The 13,458-nt window shown below is 40.3% G+C and overlaps 1 protein-coding gene across 1 annotated transcript; it reads right to left on the bottom strand.

Moving 5' to 3' along the window:
* Positions 1–465: 465 nt before the first annotated feature.
* On the bottom strand, positions 466–12,111 carry CHMP2B (charged multivesicular body protein 2B). Its single transcript, XM_086763652.1, has 6 exons — positions 11,965–12,111; positions 8,810–8,901; positions 5,653–5,847; positions 3,012–3,114; positions 1,846–1,952; positions 466–1,701 (listed from the first exon to the last, which is right to left on the bottom strand). Exons 1-6 carry the CDS (start codon positions 11,996–11,998, stop codon positions 1,588–1,590), a joined length of 645 nt encoding a protein of 214 aa, XP_086619778.1. The 5' UTR covers positions 11,999–12,111; the 3' UTR covers positions 466–1,587.
* Between the last annotated feature and the right edge of the window lie 1,347 nt (positions 12,112–13,458).

A 13,458-nucleotide genomic window follows, 5' to 3' on the forward strand; every position in this document is an offset into this window, starting at 1 on the left:
GCAAAAAAAAAAAACAGCTGAAGGATCACTTATGTTTTTTCTTTCTCTGCTGACTTCAATTCTGAAAATCAGATGGTGCGACAATAGTAGATTCATAGAGGTTGTGGTTTCCTGCTACACTTTCTCTAGCAGCAAAGTCTCTTTGTGAAGTTTGTCCCCTCATGGTTATCCTAGTTTCTCTCTTGGGAGGTATTTTGCTTCTCTGTTTTTAAAGCCAAGATTATTTTGGTGTTCCTGTTCAATGGACAGCCCCACTAAATCAGCAAAACTGAGGGGCAAATAATCTCCAGCAGAGTAAGGGCTGAGGAACTTCACGCCATCTGGGAAGTCATAACTGGGAACTACATTCTCAGACTTTGTCATCTATTTAAAATATCAACAGTTCTTCTTTCGTTAGCTCAATGCATCCTACTTAAAGCTAAAATCATGCTGATGCAGTTCAGAGACCATAGAAAAACCTTCACATAACCAGAACACTTTTATTCTAGTGTATAGACAAGTAATTATCAGGTATCATCCAAATTTGTTCTCAAAACTAAAATTTACATTTAGCTTATCAATGTGATCAATTGCATCTTAGTAAACAATACAATTATGCACAGTTATTTTCCACTAAGAAATACTGTAAAATATATACAAATGTTGTTTCAGGCAATAGTGCTTTTTGCAAGTGCACAAGTTGCATTTCTGAACTTCAGCACTGAGTCCCATCAAGTGTACACAGAGGTCTTGCTACAGTGTTTTGTGAAGCTGCGTTAATTACAAGTTTACTCACCTTTCAAAGACTCATTCTGAAAAAAATCACAAAGGTACAAGATTTATATACATAAAGGCACAGCAATTCCATTGAAACCAGCTATGTTACAGTACATTAGAGTTCTATCAGTGCCTTTCATGCAAAGTTCACTAACAAATTTAAAACCTCTTCCAGTAAAATTAACAGCACAAGGACTGTATCCATCCTTCTCTTTTGGTAAAAAGTATAGCCAGCTATTATTTAATCAACTCAAAGTTACTACAGAGACTTGAAAGAAATACATAAAATGCTTTTTCTTTCTGTCTAAATTTGCTAGCCTTTCCAGGCTATTTTTTTTTTCTCATTTAAAAAAAAAACAGGTTCCAACTAAGAGCAAAGGTTAAGTTTCAGTTGTGCTAAAATGACAGGCTAAGAATTTTTCTACAGTGATAGTTTTCTAAAAATTATACATATTATACAGGTGCTGTCCTAGGAAGCATCATCACCAGCCACGCAAATAGCCAATTCTAAAGATAGAACTGAGATAGAAGAAAACTTTTAATTCAGAGGACGGATTCAGATCAGGTATAAACTAATTTATCATGAGAACTACATTCCTAGTTGGTCCACTGCTCAAAAGGACTTGATGCAATGGACACACCAAGTGTACCTCTCCCTGTAAATTGATTTAAAGTATTCTCCCCTTCTCCTTCCTCCAGTACCAACTTGAAGTTGTCATTTCTGAAGCTTCAGAGTTTTCCTAGACACCAGTTGCATTGAAAGAGTATTTGCACTTTTTACATCTGTCTGCAGTTAAATAACTAGAAGGCAGATTGTATATTGCTATCAAGCTAATCAACTCCCAAAGCTTTGAGCTGTCGTTCAATCTCTTCATCTGATATGGTAGCAGCTTTTGATGTTGATGCAGATGGTAAGCCTCTGGCAGCTGATGGAGCTTTGGCCATCTAGGAGAAGACAGAAGTCTTTTTCAGTCAAAATAACACATCAGACAAGCTGACTTCTAGAATAAGACTATAAAAGGCTGCTAGAATAAACTGTTTTTAAAAAGGAAATTAAGCAGCACATGAACTGGGTAAAAATAGCCATACCTTCCCAGAGATTTCAATTCCTATCTCATCAAGCACTTGGTTAACAATATCTTGGCTTTCTTCCTCTTCATCAGAAGCATCAAAAATATCATCCAGGGTATCACTAACTTAGAAAAAAGAAAAAAAAAATAAAAATCCACGCTGCATTAAGCAAAAAGGTTACTAAAATAACCTCGCACCATTTTTCTACCCTCCCAGAATGTAGTAGTAATACCACTGTACAAGATACTAACACAAAGCACGTTTATATTGGAGAGGCTTTCTTACCTGCCTTGCAAAGCCTGTGAGCACAACTGGAGCAACACAGGGTAAGGCATGACCACTTTCATAAAAATGTTTGGTATCACCACAATAGTTCAGTTAGAGGGCTCTGTCTCCCCCTACTAGATTTTAATATTTCTTGAAAACATCTTATACAGTTTCACAAAAATCTCTTTTCTCTTCCTCCTTCAAGTAAGTTGCAAAATTATTAACTACTCAGCTAATTTCTCAATTGCAACAATACAGTTCCATGCAGTTGAGGTGTTCACATCTTGCTCAGCAATATTGTTTTGAGTCCAAGCTACTTACTACACCCAACACAGTCACAGAGATTAGAACAGGAAGAAGACAATGCTAGTTACACAAGGAAGTTTGGTATTATGTAGGTGACAGTGGACAGATGCAATTGGGAACAACTGCCACCCTGCAAGAAGTTATTTGAGGCTTAAAATAAGGAGACAAAACCACCCCATACCACCAGGTAAGTAAAGCTAAGATTATTAACAACAGCTAAACGATGTGTCCAGTCCCAGAAGAAAAAGCACATGCAGAATGATCAGCTACAGAAACAGCAATTATTCAAGTACCCCTACCAGTTATTCCAACAAGGTTTTAAACTCATCTCAAACCACCTTCCCTTCCAGTACCTTCTTTCTAGAAGTATGATGGGTGTTTTGCATGAGGATGGGAAGAAATGGATTCTGGATTTAATATCTAGAGCTACTAAAAAGCCTAAGGCTCAGCTTCTCTGCTCAGATTTGCATTGTTTTGTTTGCTCTTCAATTTTGCTGTTAATTTCATTAATCATAGAAATAAAACCTCAAGAATTAGTATCACTAGACTGGTTCTACCCTTCCAAGAGCACTGTGGGCTGCAGCAAGTTGTTCCTTGCATGCAGAACTTACTCATTTCTTCAGTCATTTCCATTTTCATGTTTTCCTTCTGGAAATTCTGCATAGTTTGTAGCGTCTTCTGTGGATCCATTTTCTTATTAACTGCTTGCATTGTCTATTAATATTGAAAAAACCCTTAATTGTACAATGAGACATTAGTACATACCAATATATACATTAAGAAGGAATAAAACTTTTCCAATAAAAAAACCTTCAGTACAAATTGCACTTTCTTTGTGTCTCTACGTCCCATGAGAACTACAGATACACAACAGATCAAAAGTACAGTCTGCACCTAGTAAGAAATACTGCTATCTACCACCCTAATAGATATACTTTTAAACACATGCTTCTTTCTTGCGCCACAACCCTTCTCCTGGTCTTATATTAGGAAAAATCTGCCTGATCTAAATGAAAAGAACGGGACTATATTTCCTAAATTGCAGACTACTCACTTTAAAGAGGCAAATGGCTGCAGGTTTTTTGTTCAGTAAGGAACATTTATTTCAACCACCACTAGAGGACAGGCAATAAATTGAAATTGTTTCTTTATGTTATAATGTAATGGAAAACCTACTTTTCTCTGAAAAGCAAGTATCAAAGTTTTCAGGAAGTACATATTAGCTTAGGGTGAACCTTTGTAATGGGCAAAGATCTTTCTGTGACAGTGTAATAAACTTCACCTGGTTTACTACAAGTATGCAGCACTGCCTTTGCAGGCACCAGTATTTAATACTTTCTTCTTTCCTGAGAAGCAAGCTACTGTATCTCTCATGGGATGTCAAAACCTAAATATAGACACGAGCAATTCAAACAGAAAGTCTAAGCATCTTTAAGAAGATAAAAGAGTTGGTTAATTAAAAGGGACGATATCAAGCTACTACAGCTGCTACTGGCTTTGTAGAAGCTCTTCTGCCTTCCTGTCTGAGCTTGTTTCAAGTGATAATGTACTATGCTTCTAACATTACTTGAATTTCAAAGATTGTGTTCATATTCACATTATTTGAATTTTAAAAGTTGTTCTGGACTTAGGTGTCAGTTCTTTAGAATTCTTTTACAAGAGTTATATATGGACATCAACAATACTTTCACTAAACTGATTCAGAGTTTATATCTCCAGAAAATAAAGGTCACATGCACAATTAAAAGAAACAGGTAACTACTAATTGGACTTTACTATGTCCAGAATTAGTGCCATATGTGCTAAAAAGTATACAGAAAATACTTTGAAGGCCTTTCATTCATGTATTTGTCTTGCTTTTTGAGGCAACTGATTCCACATATTTTTCACTGATGGTTGTGTGAGATTAAGAACAGATTCTAAGCTTCAAAATGAATAACTGAATACTTTATTTTTTAAGCTTCCCATGTTGATAAGGCAAAATATTTGCTTTAAAAGTGACCAAAATAATTTAACACTTTCCTCTCCAATAATATTACACAAACCAGTGCATAGAAGTACCTGCTGTGTTTCAAAAAACATAGCTTTTCTGGATGCTGATTAGTTTTGGGGTTTTTTATATAATTGTTTTTTCTACTGACTTAATCTTCATAATTAGCTTAGTGACACTTTGGTTTTGAGAAATGTAATCCATGGATTAAAAAAAGTCCACTATGCAATAATTAAAAAGCAAGACCAACTTGCTCACATGCAACACTACTGTAGGAATACTGAGTAAGCTGTTTAATTTGATCAGTTGTACAGTCAGACAAGCCTGCCCTTCGTGGGTTATTCATGGAGGATGGAAAGTTTACTGCAGAGCCACAACTCTGTGTCACTGAACGGCTGATATCTGCCAACATACTGTTTCTAAAAGATATTTGACAGCAAAGCCTTAGTGGTAATTACTTTCTGCACTAAGTTGTGTTGCATTACTGTGTTTAACTGGCACATAACTGGATTTAACTTGGACTGTGATAAAAGCACACCTTGTTTACAATGACGTGCGCTAATTTTGTTTCCTACACCTCAAGCTGAACAGTCCTGTTTGCCAAAAGCAAACTCCCTATTTATCAATTCAGAGAAATAGGGGAAAGTTCACAACTAACTTGGATGAAAGAGTGAAAAATCTCAGTTATGAGATCCGTGAAAAAACTTAATACAATACAGTTTCCTTAGAGCACAGAGAGTGAGAATGACAGGGCATTCCAGACTGGGTTTCCTTAGAAACTTAAGATCCAAAGCAATAACCTACTTTTTGCGCAAGCTGTAAAGCTACTGTGACACACTGCCTTGATTTCTAGGCATAGCATGCCCTACTTTTTCCAATAAAAACTGCTTGTGACGAGATATGCAGGCAAGACACTGTAGAGGCATGGTTTGGGTTTTTTTTGATGTTCTTCCAGTGTGGAAAGAGTTCTTCCACTGGCATTAGAGTTTACTTTTATCATGCAAACATTTGACAGATGTCTACCCAGGAAAATACACTTAGTTAGGTGCTAACTGGATGGACTAACTAGAAAAAAAAAAAAAAAAAAAAAAAAAAAATCACAGTATGAATCAAATTACATTTCCCTACTGTATCCTCAACACCATTTGGGGTGTTAAGCAATCAGTTTTAACCCTTCAATTATCTTAAACAAAATAACACAACTTAACTTTTGCACCCATATGCTGCATTTTAATGCAAAAGAATGTCTTGTAATGCCTTACTTTTGCTGTAGTTGACATAGCTCCTGCCATCTTCATCTGAGAGTTCATGACCTTTGTTTGAGTCGACATAGAAGTGACTTTAGAGCTAACAGCATATGTTCGATTTTTCTGCTTCCGCAATTGTACAAGCTGTTTTGCTAGCACCTTACAGGCTTCTTTGTTACCAGTCTTAGCCATTTTCTTTATTTCCAGTTCCTGTTAAAAAAGGTACAAGATTAATTCTACAGAATTTTCATTTAAACAAAGACTATAATTAAGCCTTAACACTAATAATTAAATTCCAAAAGTTAACTATCCTCTTGATTTTTTTAAAGACATCTAAAGGCATCCTTGCTTTTCTACCAAGGCTATTTAGTAGAATAAATGCAATGCTGTTATGATTTGAACAGAAGAAAAAAAACACAACAGAAGTGAATTATAGTGTAGTAGCACACAGATCCCTAGAAGGCATCAACTTCTGCATAACATCACATTCTCTTATACATGCACATTCAGTTGCTTATCTGGATAGGGAGTAACACATCAAGAAAACAATCCCAAAAGTGAAGAAACTATTACGGCCAGCCAACTATTAGTGCCATGACTCTAATAATCTTTAATTTCTTGCAATCACAGGGAATCAAGCCACATTGCCCGTGGAAGAAACAGGTAGTTCACAGGTTCTTCTTAACACTTTTTCAGCCTCAAGAAAGTCTCGTAACCTTTTTGGGGAAGAAGTTAGATGAGCAATAATTATAGGCTGTTTGCCCACATAATTTAGCTGGACTTAACTTAGCACACAATAAAAGCAGTATAATTTGTCTACAACAACATGTGTTTAAACACTTTGGGCTTACAAAAAAAAAAAAAAAAACCAAATCCCAATCTATCAGTTCAAGGAGAAACAGCAAACTATTTAGCCCAGAGGTACTAGGAAAAAGTTTGGCGCAAATAATCTTGTCAGCTGAGACTTTTCCAACTATGCCTTCTGATGTGTGACTTGGTAATATAAACTTTTAAACTAATTTTTCCTTTTCAGCCTTTTTTAAGGAGGGCTTGCTATAGCATCTCAGTGCTTTGTATATGGCCAGTTGTACATTTTGATTTTTACCACTAAGTAAAAGCAGCCTTTAAAGACCAGCTGTTTCCTGTGATTCTTCAGGAGGCTATACCTGCTAAAGGAATACAGTTGCTTCACTTTATGTGCACTGGTAGTCCAGAAAACTCCACTTATAAGAAGATATGTTGCTCCGAAAAGGTAAATACTGGTCACCAGGATATGCAACAGTCAGGTTTAAAGGCAAGTGTAAACTGACCCATTGCATTAGCTTTACAACTAGGAAAGACCATGGTTAAGTTTACTATAGAGGTGGCACTGGCACAAGACCTTCTCTGTAAATCCATAATTTCTGAAATGCTGCTGCTTTTAAGATCAAGAGCATGAGGCTATTCAAACATTAGAGGCCAAGGGAGGCAATTCTGCCCCTCTGCTCTGCCCCTCTGAGACTCCACCTGCAGTACTGCATTCAGCTCTGGAGCCCCCAACATAAGAAGGACGTGGACCTGTGGGAACGAGTGCAGAGGAGGGTCAAGAAGATGATCAGAGGGCTGGAGCACCTCTCCTGTGAGGACAGGCTGAGAGAGTGGGGCTACTCAGCCTGGAGGAGGCTCCGGGGAGACCTTATAGCAATCTTCCAGTACCTAAAGTAGCTTTTTTAACCTGATTTTCAAAGCAAAGTACAAACCAACACCAACAACTGCTAAATCACTGCAGATAATCCAGCTGCAGAAATCAAACTTTATATATAGATTATTTTATTATTAATTAAGAATAAATTAGGCAGAAAGCTGCAATACATTATTTGCTTTTGAGATGCTTGGGGTAAGATTATTCAAGTCAGCTATGTTCCTCTGGAAAAAAAAAAAAATCAAACCAAAAAATCAAAATTCATATAGTCATATGAGGTTACTGAACTGAAACAGAACTGTCTGCATACTTTAAGGTATTTTTATACATAGAATTAATATAACTATGTTTTCTCAGAATAGTACCTCATAGTTAAGGGAAAAAAAAAAAAAAAAAAAAAGTCTTTCTGAAGAAAGTACATAACAAAATGTTCCGAGATGGACTGACAAGTCCTTGATCCTTTTTCATCTGCTCTGATTCTGAAAATCAGTATTTATTGTCCATTGATTCTCTCATCCTAACAGCAAATTTAAACTTTTTAAAATACATACTTCACTTCTCCTTTTTTCTTCTCCTCAGAAATCCAACACTTCTGAAACAATTTACTGTAGTAAGTAACAAAAAATTCAACATGAGTATTCACTAAAATTAAGGTTACTTCCAGAGTCAGAATATTTCATACTAAAAAATGCCTTATCTATGAGTAACCTGTTATATCTTACATGTTCAAGGCTTCCAGAAACAATTTCTCTGATCTCTTTCAGTTTATTATTCCCAGCTCTTGGTATTCATGTGACCTGCTGCCATGAAACAACACCTCTGTAGCTACTGAAACAAGTGGCTGGATTTGCATAGCTTTTCCCATAGTCTGAGCATGTCTTCCTGCATCAAACCCCACCATCTGTCATCCATTTATCCAATTATACTGACACACAGGTGCCGCATCCATCTACTCAATACTTGACAGCTCACACACATTAAGTGTTAAATAAATCTTGATTTAGGCAGATAGTTTTACTACTATTAGCTAGTTTTAGGGATGTTCTATATGAATGAAAATAACCCTATGGCATATTCAGGATATTCTATGTTTTTTTCAAGTACTCCCTCCCACTGAAGAGCCATGGTAACATATGATAGCACTGACACTTGTAGTTTTTCCACTACAAGACCACCAACTTACGAGCCTGTTAGAAAAAAACCTTACGAAGGATAGAGAATGCTAAGAATGGAAGGGAAAAAGGAATGCGGTTATTTAATTCAAACACATTGTTTCAGGCTTCTCCTATGTTAAAGACTAAGAACCACTTTTAGATAGTAGATTTTTTCCAACACAATTCTCGTAACTAAAAAAATCAAAGAGGGGAAGACAACTTTTTTTAGTGTTCAATTATTATACATTGAGTTCTATCTTTAGCACTTCGCAAGTTTTCTGTTATATTGGGGGTGCGTGTTTGTTTTTAAAGAGTAAAGTTTCCCTGCTCTACTTACCAGTTGTTTTTCCTGTTTTTCAAGCGCTGCTCTATCTCTGGTTATAGCCCTCTGTGTACCTCTTAACTCTCGATTTTGCTCCTTTATTATATCTGGAAAGAAAATATTTATAGCTGGGAAAAGTTTTCAATACTACATAAACATTTTGTCTGCTTACCGTTCTGCAGACATGCAGTATGTTTGACAGCCTCCCTTTGTTCAGAATGAAGCCAGCTATCAGAAGAATTGTCAGCATTTCAAATACATGAAATACTAGCAAAATACAATTTCATGTATACAACTTGAACACATTTCAACAGCATAAGCCATGTCCCATAACAAAAAGCCTATTTTACCTATTAATGTTCGTTTGCACCATAGCAAGAGCCTTAACAACACAGTAAGAGTTAAGTACACACAGTTTCCTTCAAATTTCAACTCTAACTCAGCAGTAACCTATTCACTGTGAGCCCATGCCTTTTCAACAAGTCAGGTCTAACTGCAACAGCTGAAGAAACCTTACAAGATCTCAGAGCAGTTAAGGAGTTTCCAAGTCCATGAAAACCATGAAGATACTTCTAGATATAAGTCCTGGATCCTGCTCTTCCCTGTCCTTATTCTGGTTTGATGGAGATTGCCCTCCTCTGCAAATGTACCGCATTTGTACAGCCCAACTTCAAGTCAGGCTATAAAGCAAAGATTTTCAAACTTATTCAATTAGCAGATGCCTAAGGATACTTAAGTATGAAAGTGGAGGCCTTTATAGCAAATTCAAGTTTCCTGACAGCTGATGTAACCAGCAGAAGCTTGAACACTGTCTGTCAGGTGAAACATATCATCCTTCATAGGATGTCCACTGTACTACTGAAAAGTTATTTACTGGTAACACCCACTTACTAAAAGCAACTATTATTTAGAGTATAAGCATCAACCATACCAGTGGTAATTAACTTTTGTTAGAATTTACAGCACATGCTTAGGTGTGATTCACCTGAACAATGGTAGAGAGGCCTGCATCTGACTCAGCATCCTCTGACCTTTATATAGAAAAGAGATTAGTACTTTTAGGAAGAGATTCATCTACTGCCAATGTAAGCATCTACATGACATTAGAAAAACTTTGCATGGGAGTTTAAAAGCAGCAGACTGTCACATAAACTTTGTTTAGAGATCTTTCTTCTAATCCACAGAAGTAACATCATGGCAGGGGACTGCTATTGTACTTACAAAGTCTGAAGCTCATGAAGATCAATACAAATAGGCAGAGTTACTAACAGAAATAAAGGCATGAAGGATAAATGGTAGAAACTGCAGCCACCCTTTTCATTTTTTAAGGCTTGCAACAATTTCTCCATAAACAGAAAGAAGCATTCACATTCTTCATTCCCACAATCAGAAATACTGTAAAACATCCATTGCTGAAATTATTTCAACATTAATAGGTTTGAATCAGAAAAACCTCAAGCCTTCCATGGCATTTTAAAGAGTGTATATACACTACCCCCTCCCACCGATTGTTTTTGGCCAAATAAATACACATTCCAAAGAAATTGGGAAGAGACCTGTTTTTACAGTGATACTGCTGCTCTGAGAACTACACAAAAAGCATCTGCAGGAGATGTAGACTTGTCAATGGACAATAATGAAGAGCTGAAAAATAACACAGAACATAACACTGTATTCTTCACATCAGCAAAGCAGCAGTGAAAACTACTCTGAAAATAATGCTACAGGCAAGTAACTTTGAAGGTAGACAAACATTTATCACTTTCTCAGCTGTACTCGTGAAAGTGAAAGAAAAAGCTTAACAGCTATGTACAAGATCGTCTTTTCTAGCTACAATAACTATTAAAAAAAACCCCTTCCCTTAGCGTAGAAAGCTTGTGAAGTAGTAACTTCAAGACAAGAAGAAACAAGAACTGTACTTAAGTCAGGAGACAACAAGGGTGAGCACAGTGCTTGTCTCTGTTGTTTCTAATCTCACATAGTGGCTCAAACTAAGGACAGCAATAAAACAAAATCAGCTATCTGCAGTTACAGGCCCTTTAGTTTGTTTTTGCAAGTGAAGGCCAAGATGAGAACTTGGTTCTTGTTTCTCTGTGATAACTGACACAAATTCCAGCTTTACTCCAGCAGACAGAAGAAGATGGGGTGTTCCTGAGATGGCCTTTATCTGATGGCCACTCCTGTGTGTCACATCTCTGCCTTGTACACCAGGGTAAGGAGGAAGTGCCTCCACTTCTGAGAACAGGTTGGACAAGAGACATCCAGCAGGGCTTGACCTAGCTCCTACAGTCTGCCTTAGTCATGGAAGCTTAATGTCATCTCCTCCCCTCTTGGTGGTGTGGCACCAAAAATGGGAAGAGACAAGTGGGAAACATACGTATTCTCCCCCGGTGACACACAATTGGTTGATGCACAGCGTCATTTTTGGCGTGCCATTTTTGAAAGAGAACCCAGTTGATTTGACGCAGGGCACACAACATGCCAGACAACCAGCTCTGGGGCTTGCCAACCCCCACCCAGCCTCTGCCCCACAGCCACGTGTGGGGCACACCGTTTTGGAGGGCTGAACTGTCACCCATAGGACTGCTGCCAGGTAAGCGGTCTTTTTTGGCTTTACTTTGGAGAACGCTATTTCTGTGCGAAGTTTATGCGCTTTTGTCAACAGACTGACTACAAAAACCATCACGGCCAGCTTGTTTTAAGACTCGCGTACAAAGCCACGGGCGGCCAGCGGCGGCTGGGCAGCTGCTCCAGCCGCTCTCTGTGGGCCTGCTCCGTTCCTTCGCTGCCCAGGGGAGACCTTGTTCCTGTTCCTCCTCCCTCACCCCCGACTCCCAGCACACCTCGCCCCAGACCGGCCCGGCCGCCCCCAGGAAGGGACCCATCCCCCCCCGCGTCTCGCAGTCCCAGGGGGTCGGCCCGGCCCGGCCCGAGCGCCGCCGGTGAGTCACCCCGCGCGGGCCCTGGCCTCCTCCTCTCCCTGCGAGCTCCCGCTCCGCCGGGACACCAGGCCCGAGGCCGCCCCACAGGCACCGCCACCAGCCCCGGTCTCCCACTTTACCCCTCTCCGCGCCCGGGACCCTACGAGGGCTGGGGGCAGCTGCCTCCGGGCTGCGAGAGGGGGCGGCGGGGCCCTCCCGTGGGCGCCGGCCGCTCCGCGCCCCACTCACCGTCCACTGTCTTCTTCTTGAAGAGCGAGGCCATGGCGGCAGCCAGACGCGGAGCAGCTGGAGCCCCTCACCGCCTGAGCCGCCTCCGCGGGCTCCTGCTTCTTCCTCAGGTGACCAGGAAGCGTCCAGACCGCGGAGACCCGCCGGGCTCCGCCTCCCCGCCAGCGAGGGGCGGGCCGGGCCGGGCCCCGCCGCCCCACTGCCCCCGCCTACCCCGCCGTGGACTGGAGGCGGGCGGCCGCTGAGGGTACGGGTTCACGGGCTACGCTCGTCCCTGGAGGAGCTGCGGGACTGTGTTTCTCCTCGCTGTGGGACGGGGCAGCGGCAGAACCTCCCCACTGGGTTTCTCTCCGGGCGTGGGTTTGATCACGCCGAGCCGCGGGACCGTTCCGGGGTGGGTGGGGCGGGAGGGGGTCCTCCCGCCCCCCCGGGGTGGCGGTGTGCGGGCGGGCTGGGCCGGCGTGGCCTCCCTCTCCGTGCACCGCTAAATAGTTCGGGTATATATTTCAGATTATTAAATTAAATTCAGCGATGCGGTGCTCTTCAGGGTCAGTTCCCGCACAACTTCACGGGTGGGCAGCCGGAGGGATTCGGGCTTAGGCGGTGAAACCAAGCACGCGTGGATTCCGCCTGTGGTAGGCAAAGCGCTGGGCTGTAGAACCATAGAATGGTTTGGCTTGGAAGGGACCTTTAAAGGTCGCCTAGTCCAACCCAACCCCGTGTCGAGGTGTGGGTTGGGCACAGGCCTCCAGCAGCATTTGCGAGTCCAGGGTGGGATTTTGGGAAGGAGCTTCCCAGTCTCGAAGCCGCATCCTGAGCCATTGCCGGGCCTGGGGAGCTGGGAAGGCGTTAATTTTTGCAGATGAGCCTTTGTCTGAGTGTCACGGCTACCGTGGTGCACAAGATGTAAGAGTATGGAAAAAGGAATAATAAGTTTATTGGTTTTCAGCGTCTAATTGCAATCCTTAATTTTTAATAAGGTAGTTTAAAATGTAGCAGTGGTTTCGTCACTGGCAATTCCCAACATACACATCGTGACCTTAGAAAATGAAAAAAAGAGCTATAGTAAAAAATACAGAGCTATTGGTTTGCATAGTAGCTAAATACACCTACTCTTACTTTAAAGTGTTGGAGGGTTTATGTTAATTTGCAAGGAAAAACAAGTGATTGGAATGTAGTATCGCATTTTGATAGCTGGCTATAAATTTAACCTGAGGAAGAATTCTAAGTTTATGGTGGCAGTACCCTAATAAACCACACTTTTATAACCTTGCATGGAAAAACAATCTATTAGAATATTATAATAGCACTGTAAAGATGAATGTGGACACAGTACAAACTATGTATTTGGTCCCAGTATTTCTTGATTTTCTGAAAATACTGATTTTATTGCAAATAGTGAGTTTGCATTGTTTTCCACGTGGCCTTTTACTTATGTTTCACCAATTGTGCTAGGCTGAAATCCAGATCATGTGTAATGACATAGATACTATG

This window comes from Chlamydotis macqueenii, chromosome 1 (assembly GCF_036417535.1).
Source record: "Chlamydotis macqueenii isolate bChlMac1 chromosome 1, bChlMac1.mat, whole genome shotgun sequence".
Lineage (NCBI taxonomy): Eukaryota > Metazoa > Chordata > Aves > Otidiformes > Otididae > Chlamydotis > Chlamydotis macqueenii.

Excerpts from the sequence above, each read along its gene's own strand:
- CHMP2B (XM_086763652.1), bottom strand. The coding sequence starts at position 11,998 with ATGGCCTCGCTCTTCAAGAAGAAGACAGTGGACG. Across the intron at positions 8,902-11,964 it reads CAAGAAGAAGACAGTGGACG|ATATAATAAAGGAGCAAAAT; the intron begins GTGAGTGGGGCG and ends TTTTCTTTCCAG. Across the intron at positions 5,848-8,809 it reads AAAAACAGGAAAAACAACTG|GAACTGGAAATAAAGAAAAT; the intron begins GTAAGTAGAGCA and ends CTTTTTTAACAG.